Source organism: Neoarius graeffei, chromosome 12, assembly GCF_027579695.1.
Source record: "Neoarius graeffei isolate fNeoGra1 chromosome 12, fNeoGra1.pri, whole genome shotgun sequence".
Lineage (NCBI taxonomy): Eukaryota > Metazoa > Chordata > Actinopteri > Siluriformes > Ariidae > Neoarius > Neoarius graeffei.
In genome coordinates, this window is record NC_083580.1 from 76,789,854 (window position 1) to 76,814,546 (window position 24,693).

Consider the following 24,693-nt stretch of genomic DNA (forward strand, 5'->3'; position numbering starts at 1 on the left):
GATTATGTCAGCATTCGAAAGAGGGCGCGCGCATCTTTTGACAACGTTGGTAGATGTTGGTCACTTTGATTTCCGCTGTACGTTTTATTTCTGTCCTACGATGTCTCGCACAGGTCTCAATGAATCTCGTTTACGGCCATTGCTTTGACATATGGACTGATATATTACAGAGCATATTTCAAACACTCATAACTTGCTCTAGCAGCGACAAAATAGCGATCAGAAATGCATTCCGGGAGGCGTCGTGGCTCAGGTGGATAAGGCGCCACACCATAAATCCGGGGACCCGGGTTCGATTCCGGCCCGAGGTCATTTCCCGATCCCTCCCCGTCTCTCTCTCCCGCTCATTTCCTGTCCTATCCAATAAAGGTGAAAAAAGCCCAAAAAAAATCTTTTAAAAAATGCATTCCGATATTTAATAAAATGAGAAATAGAATTTTGATAATGAAAAAAATTGCCTTCAGTTCTCCTTTAAATCATTTCCAGTGCTTGAAGAAGCCCCACCCAAAAAACTTCATCAGCTTAGACTGCACCATTGTTTGACTGACACAGAGATAATTACACCACCACACCAGGACGATTAAGACGCGCTGCAATTGGTCAAAAGCTTGGTGCTCATTTAGTCATTATGTGTAGTCAATTTTTATTGGCCACAAGCATGTGCTCATTGTTTACACTCTGGCTTCCTGCCGTTTCTTCACTGGGGTTGGGTTTCAGCAAACGGTGGGATTTGTGGAGGGATTTCTAGAAAAGATGACTGATGATAAAGATGACAAATACATTAATCATTGTGATTACTGCTAGTAACTTTCTCTTCATTACTGATGGATTATGTTCATCAATGATAAGTGTGACAAGCGCCAGCAGGAACCCTGAACCAGGACTTTTCAGTTTAAATAAAAATGTTATTTCACAAAGATGTATACTCGTTGATATGGTGAGACTTTCACCAAGAGATGTTTGCTTAATATTTGTGGAAGGATTCTCCAGTATGAGCACTTTCTATACCGGTCAGTAAGTTTCCACTGAAAGGGAAGCGTAAAGCAGCCTTTATCTGACTTTGTAAGCTTGAACTCCGCCCACTCTGAGCCAGGAAGCTTTCCATACAGCTCCGTGCTGACTGACGGGACTTGCTTTGCCAGTTTTAAAGGTACACGTTCTTACGCTTCTGGTCACAGAGGAGTCATCTTTCTTCTGTTAATGCCTTGCTTGAGGTCCGTGCTGTGAGCTGGGTTTAAATATCTGGCCTCAGTTGGTGGGTGTGGTTTAGTCACACTAACAGTCTCAGCTGTAGCAAGGAAGGTCTTTTATTTATTTATTTATTTATTTATTTATTTAAGGAAGAAGGACCTATTTGCTTTATATATACTGTATTAGTGCTTTATGGCATTCAAATGATGCTTGACTGGTATTAAGGGGCCCAATACGTGTCAAGAAAACATTCCTCAAACCATTACAGTGAAGGCTCATCAAGTCAGGCTCTTGAATCCAAATTCTAAACCATAATGTTTGTGAGTCCCAGCAAAAACCCATCAGACCTGGTGACATTTTACCAAAGTTCATATATTTTACTAGCCTGGGCCCGCCCATCCTAAGTGTGACGCAACACGGGGGCCTGTTGCGAGCTTAGTCTGGCAAGGCAAGCTATCTCCAGCTCTTCCAAGCTCCCGAAAAATCGGGAGCCAATCAACTTTGAGCATCTCCAACGGCCCTGGGTAGAGGCGTGTTCAAGGCAGTGACGTAGTAGAACTGCGACCGGAAGCCATAGATTGTTTACAGAATCTATGCCGGAAGCGCTTCATTCACTAGAAACATTACGAACATGGAGCAGCGGCAAGCCTTTGACACAGCGGTAGATGCTGTATTGAAAGCATTCAACGGGAAGTTCTCGTTGAAAACGGAGCAAAGAGCAGCCCTGGAGGTATTTATTCTCCTCCTCCTTCTTCCTGTTACTCAAGCAGTTTCCGTCGCGTCACATATGTCAGAGGAATGAGTGATGTGATTGGTTTAAGCTTCGTCACAGCCTTTTCTGGCTTCGACCAGTAGCAAACTGAGGCATTTCAGGGAGGCGGGTCAACCACGCGCTTTGGGAAACGGTTGGGCTTAATATCTTTGCCAGACCAATGCTCGCAGAGCTTTGAAGTTGCGTTAGCCAGACTAATATTTTACTGCCTCTGTGCCCACTTTAGCTTCAGATTTTGTTCTGTTCTTGGCTGACGGGTAGAACTGAATGTGTTCCTCTGCTGTTGTAGCCCATCTGCGTTAAGGTTCGACTTGTGTGTTTTGAGAGACTTTTCTGCTCACCGTGATTGTCAAGAGTTACTACTTATGTTCTCATAGCCTTCCTATCAGCTTGAACCCGTCTGGCCATTGCTTCTTTATAAGTGAAAGAAATTGTAGATGCATGTCTTTGTGGACCTGTTCACCCATCTGCATCAGTCTCATCCTCTATCTTCTGTCTCCTTCCAGAGGAGGATGAGCGACGACAAAAGGCCCTCCTGTCCCGTGGAGCAGAACCCAAGCGTCCCGAAGTCACTGCCACATTCATCCAGCCAGCACAGATCAACCACGTGACCTGGCTTGAAGAGCCACGAACAGAGCCTCACAACCACCAGCCACGCCCTCCAGCCCCTGCCCCTGCCCCAGCCCCTCCCCTGCCTCCACCCATGCCCATTGCAGTTATCCCAATCCCTGTGGTTCCTGCTAATCCTGCAGCATCAGCGCTCCATACAGCCTCTCCGATACCAGTGGTCACTCCTCTGTCTACAGCATTATCCCCTCCAGGCACTCCTTTACTCAGCTCTGTAGTGAAGGAAGAACACTCTCCCCAGCCGCAGCATCTTCAGCAGTTTCAGAATCGTCCCCTGGTCACCCATGTGAAGGCAGAAGGCAGCACCTTGCCTCAGTCAGGCACCAGTCCCAAGCAAGAACCTCAGGCCCTGCTGCAGTCGTACACAGCCCCGGTCATCACCCCCCAGCATGCCCTGCTGGCCCAGCCCACTCTCGCACAGCCTCAGAGTCATGTATCGCAACCAGTCACAATCAAGGCCAACGGTGCAGCCTTGGAGGACACCCGTGGTCTTGAGGGCAAAAGGCGACCCGGAGGGTAAGGGTTTTATTTTTTTCACATCGCTACAAAATTCCATGTATTTTGCTTCACCGGCAAGGCTAAGGTAGATAATGAGGTGTAGAACATTGTGCAGAAGGTTATCTGAGCCAAGGGATGTTATGAATATAGAACATCTTAAGAGTGATTTGGATTTATTGCTCCTATGCAGCTCCAGTTCTAACCTAAATGCATCAACATTGTGCTTACAGAGCAGGAACCAGGGAGGTGCACAATAAGCTAGAAAAGCATAGGTGAGTTACTTCTGCTTCTATATCTGTTCCACATATTCTGCAATATTGCACTGATTTTTATAACAACCGGATCTAGTTGAGGGAATTATATAGGTGAAGATGCAGAAAAGATGCCGATAGAGGCTTTGCACCATTATGTGACACCCCCCCCCCCCCCCCCCCCCATAGCAATGGTAACTACGCTGCTATGACAGGAGGCAACTTGTAGTGCTTCATTCAGCCGAGTTAGTTGTTATGGATTGGTATGGGAAGGTTTTGCTGCGTTTTTTGGATGTGGAAATCGTTCTGAATGAAACAGTGACATCTGAATTGAATTGACCAAAAGTAATTCATTATTGGGGGGAAAAAACTAGAGATTTCTAAACGTAGAAGGGGAAAATGGCTCACAAACATACAAAGTGCATGTCAAAGTCATTCTTATACAGTGAAGTGAACATGAGTGTAAAGCTATGGTCACACTACAGCTCGTGATGAAAATGATGCGTTTTGGTGATGATGCACGGCAATATACGAACAAGCTAAAAGTTATGGTCACACAGCAGGTGAGTGTTTGACTGTCATGCCTTCAGTTGCTCACAGGACCCAGACATTATGGGAAACACCTGATGCTGATTTGAGCGCAATCAGCATGCCCATATAAGGACACGCAGGCTTTGCGAAGTATTATCATCATCACGTTTGTTTCTAGTCATTTTAATGACCCTGCTTTCGGTTTCGTTTTTATAAATATCATGCGTGCTAATACACTCTTCCTGCACTTGCAGCCGTCTGCTGCTGCATACCTGACAGAATACTTCACAAAGTCTCTGCGAAAACAGCGTCTTTATATGTGCATGCTGATTGCGCTCAAATCAGCATCAGGTGTTTCCCATAATAACTGGGTCCCAAGCGTGCACACAACGTGCTCTGAAGGATCCCTGAATGTAAATGCACTTTTTAAGTCTCTGTGAAGGAGTTACCGTTGCTGTAGGGGTCACGTGATGGTGCAGAGCCTCTGTACATTCAAGGTGTGAATGGAAAAGTGGCTATGTTTTCACGTTGCTGTACAAACATGTATAAATACTATAATAGATTCCTCCAGTTATATGAGGGTTTATGGGGTTAGGGTTCTTAACCAGGCTTCTGGTGTCAGGAAATGCTACAATACAAGTGTACATGAAGACATTTGCTCAAACTGTATTATGTTACCAGACCTACCAGACTTCAGGAGTGCTGTAACCGAACATCAGCATAAGCTAGTATGAGTTATCACTCAAATTTACCCCGATAAAGCTGTCCTTTTCTGCCCAATAAAACCACCACAACTCCGTCTGATGATTTTTGAACTCTTGATATTAACTGACACTGCCTGGATGCCCTGTCTCCTCTTCCGCTCATCTCGCATACCCTCGGGGCTCTCCAGACTCGTGGGGTGTTTTAAAAACGAAAAGTGAAAGTGTTTAAATACTTTTTTTTTGTCCTTTCCTGTGCCAATCAGTGCTTAGAAAGCGTTCAAACACTCTGAGCAGCAGAACAACAGAGAAAATGTCAACCTTGTAGACACTTGTAAAATTGAGTTTTCTCAATTGGCACTGCCAGCAAGCAGTTCCTGACTACACAGCTAGTAATATTTTTACATCCTCTCCTACCCTCCTTAAACATGAAACACTCACTAATGCTGGAATCGGTCACTTTCTTTTCACTTTCAGTCTATTTGGACAGTTAAATAAGTTATTGAGGTAAGCCTAGACATTATGGTCATTAAATAAGCAGCCAGATCGTAGCCATTTCTCAAAACTGACATCATAAACACTTGGGTAAAAGCAGTTCATAACTATGAAATATAGAAGAGTTGTTAGAGTGCTCAGGAGTAGCAGGTTGTTCTGATGTACCCCAGATTCTGTATAAAATCTGTTCTATAATGCTGCTACAGTACATGTTAAGCATCACATCAGAACTAAAGCATTTCTGACCTGCTTTGTGTCCACTTTAGACGTGCACACCTTAAGGAATGCTTTGAGACCCTCAAGAGGAACGTCCCCAACGTGGACGAGAAGAAGACCTCCAACCTGAGTGTGCTTCGAAGCGCCCTGCGCTACATCCAGGTACGAACCGGACACTTTCCAGACACAGAGAGGAGCTCAGTGATGCACATGAGTAGATTTTGTGTGGAATTGAAGTATTTTTAGACGAGTGTATCAGTAATGCAGATAAAAAAAAAAACAAAATGTAAAAGACTTGCGAGATGGAAATTGGATGGATTCAGTGGTTATGAGTGAAATGGTGGAATTGAAAGGGGATTCAAAGAGTGATAGTTTTGGAGATGGTTTAATTGGTGTGTGTGTTAGGATGAAAAGCGTGCATGTGTGTATGCGTTAGAAGTGTAACAGTACACAAAACTCACGGTTCGGTACGTACCTCGGTTCTGAAGTCATGGTTCGGTTCATTTTCGGTACCGTAAGAAGGAAATAATGCACGACATAAAATTGCAGGTTGTTTATTATGAACTTTTGTAAACACCAATGGTTTATAATGTTTTAATAACATTTTAAATGAAACGTACTAAAAAATAAATTGTATAAAAATTAAAAATAGAATACTGATAATTTTTCCAATAAATAAAAGATTCTCAAACAAAGTAAAATGAAATTTAACTTTTCCATATTGACTGAAGTGCAGCATTAACAGTACCAGCTTGTAACCCTGCTCAGATACTTTCATTTTTTTTCTTTTTCTTTTAAGAAAAAAATAACTTGTCCACATTGTCCTTTGAGAGGGAAGATCTGCTGGAAATTACAATATCTGAATGATCAAGTTTGACGTGTCCCCAATTACTACTGAACAGTGTCGGCACACCGCTTTCGTCTTCTCCACTTGTCTTTGTCCGCTGTTGTATTTCACCGGGAAACCCATCTCATCTCATCTCATTATCTCTAGCCACTTTATCCTTCTACAGGGTCGCAGGCAAGCTGGAGCCTATCCCAGCTGACTACGGGCGAAAGGCGGGGTACACCCTGGACAAGTCGCCAGGTCATCACAGGGCCGACACATAGACACAGACAACCATTCACACTCACATTCACACCTACGGTCAATTTAGAGTCACCAGTTAACCTAACCTGCATGTCTTTGGACTGTGGGGGAAACCGGAGCACCCGGAGGAAACCCACGTGGACACGGGGAGAACATGCAAACTCCGCACAGAAAGGCCCTCGCCAGCCACGGGGCTCGAACCCGGACCTTCTTATTGTGAGGCGACAGCGCTAACCACTACACCACCGTGCCGCCCCGGGAAACCCAAGTGTTCCCAAATGGGAGACCTTAATGAAAAGGGCGGGTCTTCAAGCTCTGGCTTCTTGTTCACATTACCCATGACGTTCGCTAGCTTGGCTGCGCGTGTAGTGCCCTCAAAGTGCGCGTCAAAGACGTAACAAATGTACAGTCCGCCACTTAATATGTTTGGTAGGAACTCTGATTTGAAGTATGTAAAAATGCAGACTGTTAATTACTGTTAAAGACTGCATTTGGTACACGTCTGCACCGTACCGAAACAGTACGAATATGTGTACCGTTACACCCCTTTTGTGTGTGGTTTTTTTTTTTTTTTTTTTTTTTAAATCCCCCGCTGGCCGAAAGGCCTGAAGGGGGATTATGTCGCAGTGATGTCTGTCCATCCTGGGAAGGGTACTCATTTTCTGAAATCAACTCCTCTCATCATTTTTGGAGGAATTTCACAAAACTTGGCGGGATTCTTTGTTATATGTCGATAATACGCATATTGTAATTTCGTTAAATTGGGTCACATTTTACCAGAGTTACAGCCCTTAATTTCATCTCATCTCATTATCTCTAGCTGCTTTATCCTGTTCTACAGGGTCGCAGGCAAGCTGGAGCCTATCCCAGCTGACTACGGGCGAAAGGCGGGGTACACCCTGGACAAGTCGCCAGGTCATCACAGGGCTGACACATAGACACAGACAACCATTCACACTCACATTCACACCTACGGTCAATTTAGAGTCACCAGTTAACCTAACCTGCATGTCTTTGGACTGTGGGGGAAACCGGAGCACCCGGAGGAAACCCACGTGGACACGGGGAGAACATGCAAACTCCACACAGAAAGGCCCTCGCCGGCCACGGGGCTCGAACCCGGACCTTCTTGCTGTGAGGCGACAGCGCTAACCACTACACCACCGTGCCGCCCAGAGTTACAGCCCTTAATTTAACAAAATATAATTTGCCAATTTCATGAGCGTGTGTTTTCCTTCTAACATCAACTCTTCTCGCAATTTGTGGAGGAATTTCACCAAACTTGGCAAGAGGCCTTGTTATATGACAGTTATACGCAGATTGAAGTTTCGTTTAATTTGAGCAAATTTTACCAGAGTTATGCCATTGATTATTAACAAACTTGTACTTTGGCAATTTCATCAAGGTGTGCTCGCTTTCTGACGTCAACTTCCCTCACAATTTTTGGAGGAATTTCATGCAATTTGGCAAAAAGGTTTTATCCCCCGCTGGCTGAAAGGCTCAAAGGGGGATTATGTCGTGGCGATGTCCGTCTGTCCATCCTTCCGTCCATCCCAAGAAGGGTACTCACCTTCTGAAATCAGCTCTGCTCCCAGTTTTTGGAGGAATTTCACAAAACTTGGCAGGATTCTTTGTTATACGTCAGTAATACGCATACTGTAATTTCGTGCAATTCAGTCACACTTTACCAGAGTTATGGCACAGTTGCCAGCGGGGGATATTGTGCTCTCAGAGCACAAAAAAATATATATATATGAGTGATTCCACGCTTATGAGTACTGAAATGGGGACATGAACTTATTTTTAAAAATTCACCTAAAACCATTTCTTTTTTTTACCATCAGGTCACAAAACATGTAATCTTTAATGAATGATCTGTTAAAAGATAACTTTAATTTTCTGAGATGTAATAAAAACATATTTATATGCCAAAGTCAGAACGTAACAGAAGTGTTGTGGACATATATATTCTCAATTTTAACAATGTAGAATTACTTTTTGAAACATAGGAAGGTGATGTTTTAGCAAATATAATTAATAAACATGTGTAGTAGAATAAACATACACATTCTTTCAATAAGATTAACATGGTATAGAGCTAGATTGTAATTAATTTGTAACAGACGCGAGATGGACAATCGTAACAGAAGTAATGTAACAGACATCATTCTGGAACTCATAGGCTTGACTTTGGCATATAAATATGTTTTTATTACATCTCAGAAAATTAAAGTTATCTTTTAACATATCATTCATTAAAGATTACATGTTTTGTGACCTGATGGTAAAAAAAGAAATGATTTTAGGTGAATTTTTAAAAATAAGTTCATGTCCCCATTTCAGTACCCATAAGCGTGGAATCACATATATATGTATGTATATATATATGTATGTATAGTAGGGTGCATCAGTTGCCCCCTAAAAATGAAAAGTTCCTCCGATCATGATGCAGTTTTGTTTTTATGTTCCTTTTGGTAAGAAAACACACTGGGTGAAATATTTTGACAAAATTCAGAAGTTTAATGGTGGCACCAGGAGCTCAAAGTTATGGAAAAAGCTGCTATTTTATGACAATTTCGATCACTTTTCATGAAACATTATGGCACCTTATAGAGTATACCAAATATCTTAGATCCACATTTTTATTACATATTCTAAATATATTATCAAGCACAGTTTGAGTTTTAGCTGTTCATTGAATCATTGTTCAACTACTTTTAAACAATACAAATGTATTATGAATCACATTAATGCTTCTCAATCCCTTGCAAAGGTTCTTAACATGATCTCTGGCTCACAAGAAATCAATAAATGGAGTCCAACATTGTGATTCAAACCTTACGTGAAAACATAAAATAAGCGTTTTTTGGCAAAAAATGAACCTCATGGTGCCACCATTAGACTTTTGAATATGGTCAGAAAATTTTGCAGGATGTCTTTATTGGTGAAAAGGAACACCCAAACAAAAATGCATCAGATTTTATGAAAGTGAGGACAACTGATGCACCCCAATATATAGACTTGGTGAGACAAATCTGGATCCCATGAGGAAAATGTGTGTTTGTGTATATGTGCAGTCAAAAGTTTCTACACACCTTCTAATTCAGTGGTATTTCTTTATTTTTATTCATTGTCACGTCATGTCTTAAAGTAATGATGGATCTTGTTTCTCTTTACTTATTCGGTTCTTGATGTAATACTGTATGGATTACTACAGTTGTGATGTTGAATAGACCTCTTGCAGTCACGTGACCGGAATGTAAACAGCCGCCATCTTGTCGGTAAAAAACACAGCTGAATATTGCTGCACTCGTGTACAAAGTGGATCAATTTCAACCGACGGACTACACGGCTCATTTTTCTAATGAACAGATAACTATAGTAGGGTTTTCCAGAAGAAAAGGTAGAAGTAGAGGCGGAAATATGGCGTTTGACCGACAAGGTGGCGTCTGTTTACGATCTGAATCGGATGTGACGTCACATGCAAGTGCTCCATAGGGCTATTTACACGTTAAGAAAGCAAGAAACTCATCTCATCTCATTATCTCTAGCCGCTTTATCCTGTTCTACAGGGTCGCAGGCAAGCTGGAGCCTATCCCAGCTGACTACGGGCGAAAGGCGGGGTACACCCTGGACAAGTTGCCAGGTCATCACAGGGCTGACACATAGACACAGACAACCATTCACACTCACATTCACACCTATGCTCAATTTAGAGTCACCAGTTAACCTAACCTGCATGTCTTTAGACTGTGGGGGAAACCGGAGCACCCGGAGGAAACCCACGCGGACACGGGGAGAACATGCAAACTCCAGCAAGAAACTCGTCCACTAATTAACTTTTGACGAGACACACCTGCTAATTAAAAAGCATTCCAGGTGACTACCTCATGAAGCTGGTTAAGATAATGCCAGTAGTGTGCAAAGCGTCATCAAGGTAAATGCTGGATACGCTGAAGAATCTAAAACATCAAATGTTTTGTTTGTTTGTTTTTTCTCTCTCTCTCAAAGTTTTGATGTCTTTAGTAGTATTTTACAGTACGGAGTGCAGCGGACATGTTTGCGATGTTTGATTGTCTACGGGAATGGACAGGATCGGATTAAGGAAGTTTGTTGTTGTAAACGTTAATGTTTAACGCTATGGGTGGGATGGTAATTCAGGGTCAGAGTGTTTGTGCTTCCCTGAAGCACCTGAAATGCCCGGGTTCAAATTTTTTGTCGAGCAAAAACAAACAAAAGGATCTGGGTTCAATGAGAAAAATGGTTAAATGAACATTGAGGACTGGAATTGATATATAGTGTGTGTGTGTAGTTTTGTTTGTGTTTTTTTTTTTTTTTTTTTTCTTTCTAAATGTGCTCCTTTCTCTTTTGCTTTTCATAATGAACGCTGGGAGTGTGATTAAGCCAGTATCTCTCTCTCGGTTTCTCGTGTTCTCTCTCTCTCCCTTTCCACCCACACACACTCGCACAGCTTACGTGCTTTTGGCAGGAAAGTGTCACAGGCATATGCCACGGTGCCCTGTTTCTATCCTCACTGGAGATCACTTAGTCATTATGTCCGTGTGTCCCTTTTTGTTTGTTTGTTTGTTTGTGTATGTTTGCGTTTCTGATAACCCTAATATTGAAGTTCTGGGTTGGATGGTGTCAGACGGTGCTTGTTGAGAATGCTATTAAAGTTATTTGTAGATGCATATGAAGATTAACAGACCTAATCCAATATAGTAGTTAAAATCAAGCATTATTATGCAGTTTACAGAAGAAAAACAGCAGGTTTATAGCGCTGGGAAATAGGCCATGCGGTGACACAATTACTTCGAATCCTCCTGTACTAACACTGAGCCTCCCGTTCACCCCCCCTCCTTCCTGTGAGGCCACGTGAGGCCTGAGCACATGGCGAGCGCGAGCCCGCTGATGTCAGCGGCAGCTCTAGACTAACTCCTCCCCTCAGTCCCTCCCCGCCCGTTTCTCTGCGAGTGAAATGCCAGACTCTCTGTTTTGCTGCACACTGCTCTTGTGTAGCACATGCTTACTGGCGCGTTGACTCAAAGCTGCAGCCTCCTCAGGGGGAGTGAGAACATGGAGAGACGAACCTGGAAAGAGAAAAGACAAAGGAAAGGCTTACAGAAGTGTTTCACTTCTCTAGAAGCGCTGAGTCGTCTGTCATTTTGTGTTTGCCAAGGCATCATGTTACTTACTACGCAGTTCTGTTTAGTTAATCTTTTGGAGATGTGAATAGCAGGGTCACGTCCGAGGTGCCTCATGATTGCATGATCCCAATTCCACTCACTGACAGCAACAAAGCCTTTAATTACTCAAATCTCTCCTACAAGCCACAGGCTATCTGGAAAGTCGCAGAGAAGTTTTATTTTTTTATTTTTTATTTTTTTTGGCAAATTGCAACATACTATTTTATTGCTGTTGTCAGACCACGTCTCGGATTTGAATCACCTCGTCAATCTAGAAAGCATTTTTCCGAGATGATTCATATCGTGCCGTATCATGCTCGCTCACATTCTTTGTCGCATCAGAGAGGCTTGTTGTGAATCTGTTGGAAACGAGGGCAAACCCTGTGTCTGTGTAGTGAAGGAGAGAACACGAGGGGCGGCTGTAATTACAGAGGTGGGAGGGTGGAGGAGGAGGAGTGCAGGGGTGTGGGCATCTGAGAGGTGTCACAGCGGAACATGGCAGAGGTTGCACCATCCAATCGAATCGGTCCTGCCGTTACGGCTCCGCCTCCTTCTCTGTCGCCACGTTGCTCTCTTTCTCTTCCGTTGCCAGGGAGACTGCGGCGGGTTCCAGCTGTTGCCGTGGTGATATCCTGTGGGACCTGGCGATGCTGTCTGCTCAGTAGTTGGAAGACAAAAGGCAGAGCAGGTCAAAACTGACCTGAGATCAGTCAACGGCGGCTACTTTACGTACATGAGCATGAGGGTGCTATCACCATCACGATCACATGACCCATCCCACTTCCTGTTCAGAAGTCACTGGTTGAGACGGTGCAATATTTGTAGAAATGTTTATATCTGTGATTAGGATGTCATTGTGTTGAGATAGTTGTAAAATGTTTCACTCCCTTTTAGTTCGGGGATGATAGTTTACTACAGGTGTATTTAAATGAAAATTTGTTAAGGCCTGTTTCGTATAGGCATGCAACAGTGTTTCGTGCGATGATAAATTGCAATACAAATTTATGACAATTCAGATAAATGAATCGCGATTATCATCAGGCTGCGTAATCGCTTAGTTTTTCCAAGCTGTAATTGCATTGTTCAGACAGCAGAGGGCAGAATAACGTTAAAACAACAGGAATGCACGTGACTTCACTGTAGGCAGAAGTAACACAGCTCTGATCTGCTTAAACACAAATGGATCTAAAACGGGAAAGAGCTGCTGTGAGATTCTGTACAGGTGTAACAATAAATCAGAGCTCTGTTTTTTGCAGGCTGCTGAAAGATAAAGAAAAGTGAAGCAAATTGAGGAAGTACAAGTGTTCATAAGAGTTTATAAGAAAAGGTGTATTTATTAACCGTTTACGTTTTTAAGAAAAGTAATATTTTTAGTTAATAGTCTGTTATATTTTATTCCAGTCTTTACAAATGTGGGGAAATAATTATTGTTGGTTATTAAGAAAATTAAATAAATGTTTATTTTTAATTTAACAAAATGAATATGTTGATAATGAATAGGAAAATAAATGTCGCAGGGTTTTTAAGCTCGTACGGCCGCAGGCCAGGCTGGATGAGCTTGTGCGATCACGTGTTGTCCGTCGTCGCCCATCCACAATTTACAAAAATCGCTCCTCCTACAGGATTGATCAGATCTGGATCAAACTTGCGTACAATGTTCCCCAGGTGGGTGTGCATAAAAGTTGTCAACATGGTGGTGCCACCTGTCATATTTACGATTTTATGGGCATCTTGGCTGGTATGAGCTACAGCCTCATTGAAGCTTTTTTTTTTTTTGGTTGGTTGGTTGGTTGGTTTTTGATAAAATTTTAATTTAATTTTTTTTTCCAAAAACTTCATGAGCTCAGTATCGTGAATAGAATCGAGTCATGAGTTGTGTGAATCATTACCTACCTAGTTTCATAAAATTGTGGCATCAGCATTTACATTTTAATGCATAATGACTAGTTTACGGCTATATATAAATTCAAAGTGGTTGTTTTGCTTCTCACTGGCGCTTCACATAACCACTTTTGACTCGAGCCACAGATGCTGAACAGATGAGACACCTGAAATGGAAACTGATCGCATACCTGTCTGTCAAGTCGTCTTCAAATATTCTGCTTTTGTTATTGACATTTGGGTTTGTTTGGTTTTTTTTTTTTTGTACATGGCACGTCATTATGAAAATTCTTCCCTCGCTGACTTAGGCTACATCCACACGACAACGGCAACGAGATTTTTATTTATTTTTTTTTTAAATATCGCGTCCACATGGGCAACGGATCAGTAAAATATCAGGTTCATATGGCAACACTTGCTGAAAACGATGCAATACACATGCCGCACCTCTACGTGCGCTGTAAGACGGTCCCATAGGAGACACCAGAACAATAGAAGAAGTAGACGCATGCGCATAAACCCCTTCTTCTGTAGCATTAGCCACATAAAGTTTTGATTATTAATCAGTAGCGTAAAACGAAAGATGCGGAAAGAGGAATGAACGGGGGTAGATGGAAGCCGGTACGCCAACATTCTGATATCCTCCAGAATTCTTTAATGGTCTGGAATAAATTGAATGCTACACGTTGATGGATTACTTTGTTCTTCTACGCCCTTTTTGAGGAATGTATTGTCGGACTTAAACCAACATCTGAAGAGGTGAGATCACTCTTTTTTTTTTTTTTTCCCTATTTTTGCTGGCGGGATTGTTTTTGTTTTTGGAAAGCGCACGCGCGGTGTGCGGTTTGGTACTGCTTCCGCAGTGTTTGGACTAAAGACTCTGCCCTAAGGGCTATTCTCTCTCTCTCTCTCTCTCTCTCTCTCTCTCTCTCTCTCTCTCTCTCTCTCTCTCTCACTTTGCACCATTACACAATAAATATTCACAGTGAAAATATTTTGTAAGCGCCTTTCATGAACCAAGTTATAGGATTTGTTGACAACTCGCATCGAGTTCGTTACACTTCTACCCGGCGTGAAGCACTGACAGTCATGTGGTTGTGACGTCATCGTAAACAAATCTGTTCTACTCATCCAGACGACTTCGCAACGGTGCCGTTGCCAGATTTTTTCACTGTGGAACCCGTTCTCAAAAGATTTCGTTTTGGGGCACCCAAAACGCCGGTGCCGTGTGGACGCCAGGCGGAAACGATAAACAATTTTATCAGATTCACCTGAATCCGTTGCCGTGTGGACAGGGCCTTAATGTCTCGACTCCTAAAGCTTGTCTCTGATCCAATTAACTGCTTTCAGGTGAATAATTGATACAACTGCATGGGAGAAACTATGGGAGAGGATCTGATACTGAAGTTGCACTGGTTCATGTTTAGAAAACTGACTAGCTGCGTTAGTAGCTGAACTATGGCCAGGTGTTTTTATATATACAACCCCGATTCCAAAAAAGTTGGGACAAAGTACAAATTGTAAATAAAAACGGAATGCAATAATTTACAAATCTCAAAAACTGATATTGTATTCACAATAGAACATAGACAACATATCAAATGTCAAAAGTGAGACATTTTGAAATTTCATGCCAAATATTGGCTCATTTGAAATTTCATGACAGCAACACATCTCAAAAAAGTTGGGACAGGGGCAATAAGAGGCTGGAAAAGTTAAAGCTACAAAAAAGAAACAGCCGGAGGACCAAATTGCAACTCATTAGGTCAATTGGCAATAGGTCATTAACATGACTGGGTATAAAAAGAGCATCTTGGAGTGGCAGCGGCTCTCAGAAGTAAAGATGGGAAGAGGATCACCAATCCCCCTAATTCTGCGCCGACAAATAGTGGAGCAATATCAGAAAGGAGTTCGACAGTGTAAAATTGCAAAGAGTTTGAACATATCATCATCTACAGTGCATAATATCATCAAAAGATTCAGAGAATCTGGAAGAATCTCTGTGCGTAAGGGTCAAGGCCGGAAAACCATACTGGGTGCCCGTGATCTTCGGGCTCTTAGACGGCACTGCATCACATACAGGCATGCTTCTGTATTGGAAATCACAAAATGGGCTCAGGAATATTTCCAGAGAACATTATCTGTGAACACAATTCACCGTGCCATCCGCCGTCGCCAGCTGAAACTCTATAGTTCAAAGAAGAAGCCGTATCTAAACATGATCCAGAAGCGCAGACGTCTTCTCTGGGCCAAGGCTCATTTAAAATGGACTGTGGCAAAGTGGAAAACTGTTCTGTGGTCAGACGAATCAAAATTTGAAGTTCTTTATGGAAATCAGGGACGCCGTGTCATTCGGACTAAAGAGAAGGATGACCCAAGTTGTTATCAGCGCTCAGTTCAGAAGCCTGCATCTCTGATGGTATGGGGTTGCATTAGTGCGTGTGGCATGGGCAGCTTACACATCTGGAAAGACACCATCAATGCTGAAAGGTATATCCAGGTTCTAGAGCAACATATGCTCCCATCCAGACGACGTCTCTTTCAGGGAAGACCTTGCATTTTCCAACATGACAATGCCAAACCACATACTGCATCAATTACAGCATCATGGCTGTGTAGAAGAAGGGTCCGGGTACTGAACTGGCCAGCCTGCAGTCCAGATCTTTCACCCATAGAAAACATTTGGTGCATCATAAAACGGAAGATACGACAAAAAAGACCTAAGACAGTTGAGCAACTAGAATCCTACATTAGACAAGAATGGGTTAACATTCCTATCCCTAAACTTGAGCAACTTGTCTCCTCAGTCCCCAGACGTTTACAGACTGTTGTAAAGAGAAAAGGGGATGTCTCACAGTGGGAAACATGGCCTTGTCCCAACTTTTTTGAGATGTGTTGTCATGAAATTTAAAATCACCTAATTTTTCTCTTTAAATGATACATTTTCTCAGTTTAAACATTTGATATTTCATCTATGTTCTATTCTGAATAAAATATGGAATTTTGAAACTTCCACATCATTGCATTCCGTTTTTATTTACAATTTGTACTTTGTCCCAACTTTTTTGGAATCGGGGTTGTGTGTGTGTGTATATATATATATATATATATATATATATATATATATATATATATATATATATAAAATTTTATTTTATTTTTTTTTCTTTTCAGTGCTGTACTATATATATGTTTTCCCCCCATTTTGTTCCATTTAAATACTTTTGCATCCGGATCTCTGTGTGCGAGGTCGGGACCCCTGGTATATTACCGTTAACGCTGTTTGTGATGCTCTTAACAAACTAGCAGTGACCAGAGCCAGCTGTACTCTGACAAAGTACCATACGCATTTAAATGAATTATCTTTAAAGATGTAAACATAAGGGCAGATTTTTATGGTCCAAATTCTCTATACAGGAGTCTGCACATTTCACTGTAGAGGAAAAAAAAAAAACAGTATATTGTTGCATCCCTGCTTTGACTCAAAGTAAAAAAAAAAATTGTTGGTGAAGAGAAGATCTTTCAGCATTTCCTCTGGCTCAAGACCATTGAGGACATTTTATATTTCTGCACAAGACTTTTAAAAAAGATATCCCAAGCTCATCAGCTTTCTATTCCTGGACTCATTACTCTTGACATTTTGCTTCCCGAAAAGTTTCTAACGAAGCTCAAATCCGGAGACTGTTCCAGCAAAAAGCAAACACCCATTTTTGGAGCATAAAGCAGGGATAGCGTGACGCTACCGGATTAAAAATAGAGTCGGGGTGAGCGAAGCGGCTGGTTTTAAAACGAAACAGCCAGTAGGATCAGATTATCCAGGCAATGCGTTTCAGTCTGAAAGTCGTGTCGTTTATTGGATGAGTCTAATGAGCCGTTTGAGTCTAATTAAAATGTGCTGTTTATTAGGTGGCTGCTTTTGTACTTGCTGGTGCTCAGATGTGAAGGACAAGATTGAGAATGTTGTCAGAGTGGGGGGTTTGTATCAGTACAGAAAAATGGCTACAGCACTAAAGATATTACCGTGATATTAATGTTAATTAATGAGTGGGTTTTTTTTTTTTTGGGGGGGGGGGGGGGGGGGGGTTTACTTCCCCAGGATTTGGTTTTATCATTCCTGCATTTCTTAAACCTCCATTTCACTTTTTATCAACAATCTTTTGGTCGATGCACCCTTTTGGATTTCAGTAGCTAAGTTGAAGTGTGTGTGTGTGTGCGTGCGTGCGTGCGTGCACAGAAAGGCTTATGTCAGACTCACTGACCAGACAGTCCAATCACACTAATCCTGGCTCAAGCTGCATTCACACACATGCTCCTTGTGCTCTCGCACTGCAGCAGCTACTTTCATATTCCCTTAATATCTGTGTTTTTATAATCATGCACATACCCTTAAAGGAACAGTCCACCGTACTTCCATAATGAAATATGCTCTTATCTGAATTGAGACGAGCTGCTCCGTACCTCTCCGAGCTTTGCGCGACCTCCCAGTCAGTCAGACGCAGTCAGACGCGCTGTCACTCCTGTTAGCAATGTAGCTAGGCTCAGTATGGCCAATGGTATTTTTTGGGGCTGTAGTTAGATGCGACCAAACTCTTCCGCGTTTTTCCTGTTTACATAGGTTTATATGACCAGTGATATGAAACAAGTTCAGTTACACAAATTGAAACGTAGCGATTTTCTATGCTATGGAAAGTCCGCACTATAATGACAGGCGTACTAACACCTTCTGCGCGCTTTGGCAGCGCATTGATACGGAGCTCAGATATAGACTGTTCCTTTAAAGCTGTACTGCCTTTCAGATTTTTCAAGTGTAGGTCATAAAAATAATTTTCCCCGACACCCAATTATTTTTGTTTAGTGGACCGAAAGCTACTTAATTCTAATCACAGGCTTCCAATTTTAAAACGGAACAATTAATGAATTTAGAGCCACGTGGCCTGAAATTCTCTGCTATTTTTTCCTGCTTCACCATGACCCAATTCAAGGTACTACATCATGCATGACGTGGTGGGCTTTCCCCGTTCGCGCAAGGCATTGTGGGATACAAATTTGAAACAGGAGAGAAAAACGGAGGACGTGAGTGTGCAAATGAAACGTGAAAGACCGACTACAGTAACTGAAAGAAAGCGAGAAGAAAAGACGTTATGTTATATACGAAGGAAAGGAAATGCAGGACCAAACTAATAAATATGGGCGCTCAGCGAGCACCTCGGTGTGATCAGCTGTTCATTTAGCGACAGAATGTTGGAACTGTCAGTGCACGCTCAAAGGTAAACCTGCGCACACGGACTTCCTCTGTCTGCTTGACTGTGCGAAGCGAGCGATTTCATGCACATTATTTGCTTTAATCCCCTCAAATTAAATAACTTCCCAGCCACAGAATGGCCTGATATTTTGTGAGATATTACAGAAATAAACATATATCACAATGACCACATTTCAGAGGGAACTAAATTTCACTGGGGTTTTTTTTTTGCATCGATTTAAACCTTTTAATGCAAGAACCAAGAAGACTCTTGGCGACCGGGCCTTCGCTGTTGTAGCTTTTTATATATATATATATATATATATATATATATATATATATATATATATAATTTTTTTTTTTTTTGGAAAGTAGACAATGTTTTGTAATTTAGCTATTTATTAATGTCTGTAATGCGCATTTGATCATATTTAAATGTTAATTTGGGCAAAATAAGTATTTTCTTTTTTTATTATTATTATGGATTCCTTCACTTTGTACCATTTGCACACCGTTTCCCGCCATCATTTTTTCTTTACATTGTCAGAGGTATCAACAGGAAATTCCTAGCAGCTGAGAGGAAAATAAGAATTTTTTTCCCTGACGGCCAGGAGTTTAGAACCTAAAATTGGGTGGGAGGGGTGGCATACTCTCCCTCACCTGTCAATCACAGTGACATTAACCAGTCATGGGTGTCTGTGAGCTCATGTATGCAGAAGAGGGCGGATGGCGCTTTCCTCTGAGGGTGTTGCGCTGCCCTGTGACACAGCAGATTGAAAAGATGCCAAAGTTGGCTTCATGAGTCTCTGAGGAAGCACATGTTACCCTTTTACCCTTTGTCCTCCCCGGATGATGGCTGTTTGGATGTTGGCAGGTATCCTAATGGGGTAGGGGGGGAGGCAAGGTAAAATTTCTCCGGTGTTATTTAATAATAAACAGCTCCACCATTTTATTTAATTTTTTACCAACCAAGAAGTTAATCACTTTCTTGTTTTCTACTCACAAAACAGAGACTCATGAATTCACAGGTCGAAGATCGTGTGGGGGGGAAATTGGCACGAAAGTGAAAGTAGCAATTACCAGCAGTTTTGACGTCCCGTGTCCATTCCCCGATCTGTCTTTTCTGCCAGGGGGAATTTTTCTTTTTCTGTTTTACACAGGGTGCCAACTTTTTTGCAGTTGACTTACAGAAGTGCTTTGTAGTCGTCATCATCATAAAAAAAAAAAAAAAAGGTAGGCCAAAGTCTAAAAATACCATCATGATCAAACAGTGTTGGAGAAGCCTTAAGTAAACTGAGTTTGTACAGCAACAAACACACACGTCATTGTTTTTCTTTGCGATTAGCACACCTTTGGTTTTAAAGAAACATAAGAGAGAGATTATGACCTTGAGAAGAAGACACACCCACTACCACAAAGCTGACGCACACCTTACGCTCAGCTGAGATGGTGCTACGGAAATCTCTTACTCAAGCTGTCAGGCAGGTTTCGTTCGCGAGAGCCGGTTGGCTGAAACAGAGTGCTGAAGTTTAATCTCCGTGGGTCACGGGCAGTCCGCTGAGGATGTTGGGAGGAGGTGGGGCTTCGTTGGGGAAGGAAGAGGAAAAAGCGAATAAACAAAGGAAGCACATTAATAACAATATAAAGCCTATGTACAATATGACAAAAAGAGCTTTAGTGTAGAGATTTCTTCATCATAAATCTATTTATATGCCTAGAGTTTAGAACAAAACAACAATTTGTTGCTGATAAGTGTTTAGGTTTGGAAGTACAGAGGAAATGTGATTTACACGGCCTTTAAAATACAATCTGAGTCTTGGTTTAAAAACTGTAATAGTGGGCGGCCGAGTCCTCGTGTCCAGCCGTAACTGCAAAGCCACTGCAATCCTTAAATAAAGGGGGTGGAAGAGAGAATTGTTTTATTGCCATTATCTGTTTACTTTTTCATGTAATTTTAAAAAAAAAAAAAAGCTCCAGCTTTTTTACATACAGTGTGGAAAATATTCAATAAATAATCTATTCAAATGAATCTAAATGCATTTTGTTTATCAGTAACTTTTCCACATTACACATTATATCTTGCTTTATTCTATCCACAGTCACTGGATATGTGCAATCGCACGCTCTGATTGGCTACTCTACTACTAGGATATCGGCTCGTATACCGTGAGTGAGTAGAGAAAAACAAAATGGCGGGGCGTGTTGCTGAACCAACCGAGGATGAAATAAAAACTCTACTCGAAAACAAAACTCCAAAAATACAACAAAAAAGCAACAAAATATGGAATAAAAGTATTTGATGGTAAGAATGTATTTTTTTTTCCCCCAAGTATTATTATTATCGCGTTTTTTACAAATTGTTCCTGTCATTTCACCGGCTTGTTTACATTCTTCATCTTTAAGCATTAAAATTTGTTGAAATTTTTTTAGACCGGTTCAAAAGCTCAGAGAAGATATGAAAATTACAGAACTGAAATGTCTGAGGAAGAATTAAATAAATGTCTAAAGCTATTCTATACCTCGGCACGACAGCGAGACGGCACTTTCTACAATAAAAAACAAACAAAAAAAACACAAGTCAATTCGTGCAGCCGTTGATGGGTTTTTAAGAAGTCCGCTTAAGAGGAAATGATTTTGTCAAATGCTTTGTATAAAGTTATTATTTATCGACTTTGCTCTGTTTCTCAAAATCCAGTCAAGGTGGATAGAATAAAACCGTTATTCCACTCAATCTCATTGTACATAGCTTATAGCGCTGTCGGCTCATGTACGGCTTGATTTCGCTGAATAATTAAATATATGTAGGCTTTACAAATATTTTCTGCCTTTTGCATTGCATTAAATCAGGAATACATGGGATACGTCCTGTTTCCCATGTTCCACGTTTTTACAAAAAGTTTTTGATTGTTTTGCGTGCAGACGCTAAAGCGTAAAGAGAAGGATTACGAGCATGAGATGGAGAAGCTGGCGAGGGAGAAGATTGCCACTCAGCAGAGGCTGGCCGAGCTGAAGAACGATCTGAGCCAGTGCATGGACATCATGGAGATTGACCGCATCCTCCGGCAGACGGTCCAGCCTGAAGACGACCAGGCGTCCACATCAACAGCATCAGGTATTGCGTCATTACTCATTCAGTCGAGCGTAATAATGGCATGTTTTATTTATGGGTTGTTTTACAATCAGGGTACGCAAGCTAAAAATCACATTTAACACTTATTGTCTTCAATATCAAAAGGCTTGACTAATGCCGCTTTTCCACTACAAACGCGGCTGAGTCGGGCTGAGCCGTGCCGTGCTGAGTCGAGCTGAGTGGGGCTGTTGGAGTTGCATTTCGACTACAACCGCGCTGAACCGTGCTGGCTGGAAGTGGGTGGACACATTGGGTGGAGTTAGCGAAAGTGGGTGGACGTCACGTGTCGTTAAGCAGTGAAAACAGTGACATCAGTGATCTTTTAAGCGGTAGTCTCACGACCCGAATAGTAAACAATAAACATGGAGGACATGAAGTCGTTAGTGTTGCTGGTCTTGGTGCTGTGGCTTGTTGTCACCGACAACGCCAACAGATACTGGCAAGAGCGTATAGATGAGGCGAGACGCATAAGGCTTCAGAAATTCTCGTAATTCGTAATTATTCTCCTTCCGGGTTTGCGGTGTTGACAGATCCCAGCGCGCTCGCGGGGCGTGTGTGGGCATGTGAGGACACTCCTCCTCACCAATCAGTGCACAGGGGAGTGTCTGCTCACGCCCCCAACCTCACTCGGCACGGCTTGGCTCGCTTCAGCCCCACTCCAAAACCGTGCGAGTTTTAGGGGCTAAGCAGGGCTGAAACGAGCTGAGTCGTGCTGGTTTTTGGTAGTCGAAACGCGAGCCGTGTCGGGCTGAAGCGAGCTGAAGTGAGCTGAAAAAGGGTAGTGGAAAAGGGCCATAAGGGTGTATTCAGACCAGGATAGTTCGATAGTTCACTTGCTTTGGTCTGAACCAAATGTTTTTTTTATTTTTTCATTTTGGTGCGGTTCGCTTTCACACTGTACATTTTAGTAAGCGGACCAAAATCTGTCAACAAAGCCACGCGCCCTGAGGTCGTTCAGCTATTGGTCAAAGACGACACGCGCACAAAGCGTTAAGTTCAAAAGTAGTCATGGAGGCTTTCCGTGCTGTTATTCTTTTTAATGTCATCAAAGCTAAATGTTTTTTCCAGTTTTTACTGTTTTCACAATTGTGCAATTACTATGCTGTTGTACAAGTAATTTATCAACGACGACGACAAAGGGCAAGGCGGCTACGGAGGATAGCGCTGATGAGCACACATCATGTTGTGACAGTTCTGGCTCTTCACGCAATAGATGAATTTCTTTTTTGCGTCGCTAGTACCGCCACTTTTTGAAAGAACGTCCCTGATTTTAATGTAGGTCTGACGGAGTTTCTTCACTTTTAGCCGACATTGTTCTGGGGAGCGCGTGAACCCCTTCTCCTTCATTTTCTCACTGAATACAGCAAACACGTCGGCATTTTTGTGTGTTCTCTCCAAAAGCTCAGATATGTGGACATCTGCCCATATATCCACAAGGGTACGTGTTTCTTCCTCGGCCCACGTTTGCCCCCTACTCATTTTTTGTACTCTGTAGTCTAGCCTACCACTGGCCTGAATGACTGAACGACTGTTGTAAGGTTCCCTTGACAACCGAAACAGTGTTTGCACTTTGCGGTGGAGTGTCAAGACTCTGTTTCCCATAATGCTCGACAAACGACGGAAGCTCCCGAGGTACAAAAAAGCAAAACTGTCGGATTAGGTCCGGTCTGCTTTCACACCTCCAAAAGATCCGCACCAGGGTTCCTTTGGTCCGGACCGAGTCCGACCTTGCAGCTCGGTCTCGGTCCGCTTGTTTGGTCCGGACCAGAGTTCGGTGGTTTGTATTCAGACCAACCCAAAAGGTCCGGACCAAGGGAAATTTGGTTCGTTTGGTCCGGACCAAACAACGCAGGTGTGAATACGCCATAAATAAACTTGGTTGTTTATTGTAGCCCTGTGATCGCTCTATTTACCATGCAAAAAAAAAATTGGTGATAACGTTATTTTTGGTGAATGTATGGCAATATAGGTCATATTTAGCAAAATTACTCGTGTCATTTAGAAAAAGTGCTTTTTTGACCACAGGTAGCTCCAAAAGGGATGCACTTAAATCATTCTTTATACCATAAAACACATATTTGGTTCCATATCATTGGAAACATAGTTAAGTTTTAATGTTGAATGCCGGTAAGTTTTTGATCAAATTAGTATGTAATTGTGTCAAAAAAAGTCCTCTCCGAGACAGCTAATTTTTCAATATAAAATAACATATCTAAAATGATTATTTTCATCCTAAAATGTGGTCAAGATATTGGGACATAAATATTAGAGACGACTAACACAAAGCTTACAGCCTTATATTTAAAAGCACTATGGAAGTAGTGGATTCTGAATTGTCAAAAAAAAAAAATGTCCTCTCCGAGAATCACTTCATTTGTTTCTCCCAGCCCTGCTTAAAGCGACACTTAATCTTCTTTATCTTATAGCAGATTACACAAAACTACCATACACACACGTCAAAAAATTACCTGAAATCTGTTCTTTAACTTGTCCTTCACTTAAAAACTGGTACAAGAACCAGTTTGAATCAATTTGAATTTTGGACCCCTGTGACACAAACTTTGTACCCTGGTTGTAAAACAGCCCCTATTTCAGTCTAAGGAAGCGTTTACCGTCTTGTTTATCAGCGTTTTATTAAGGTTGTGTGGAAATGAGTTCATAGATCAAGCTGAAATAAACCTTCCTGCCAGATATAGAAGCGTTTCAGTAATGCTGATTTTCCTCATCTGATTTGCTTGTAGTGACGCCTGGACAACTCCGTAAAAAGGGAAAGCTCCCAGAGAAAGGGCGAAAGAGTGCTAAATCTGACCATAACGCAGCTCAGCCGTTACAGCATGTCGTCGACATTTTCATTTCTTCTAACTGAACTTGGCTAGTCTTAC

The 24,693-nt window shown here is 42.0% G+C and overlaps 1 protein-coding gene across 2 annotated transcripts in view; it reads left to right on the forward strand.

Moving 5' to 3' along the window:
• Positions 1–24,693, forward strand: part of mntb (MAX network transcriptional repressor b) — a 42,224-nt gene that overhangs the window by 11,508 nt on the left and 6,023 nt on the right. Inside the window, exons 2-5 of one of the 2 annotated variants that reach the window (XM_060936438.1) lie at positions 2,470–3,106; positions 3,319–3,360; positions 5,333–5,444; positions 21,601–21,793. In XM_060936438.1, the coding sequence (XP_060792421.1) occupies positions 2,470–3,106; positions 3,319–3,360; positions 5,333–5,444; positions 21,601–21,793 (984 nt within the window). The remainder of the gene's footprint in view (positions 1–2,469; positions 3,107–3,318; positions 3,361–5,332; positions 5,445–21,600; positions 21,794–24,693) is intronic. The other variant, XM_060936439.1, reaches the window with a different exon arrangement.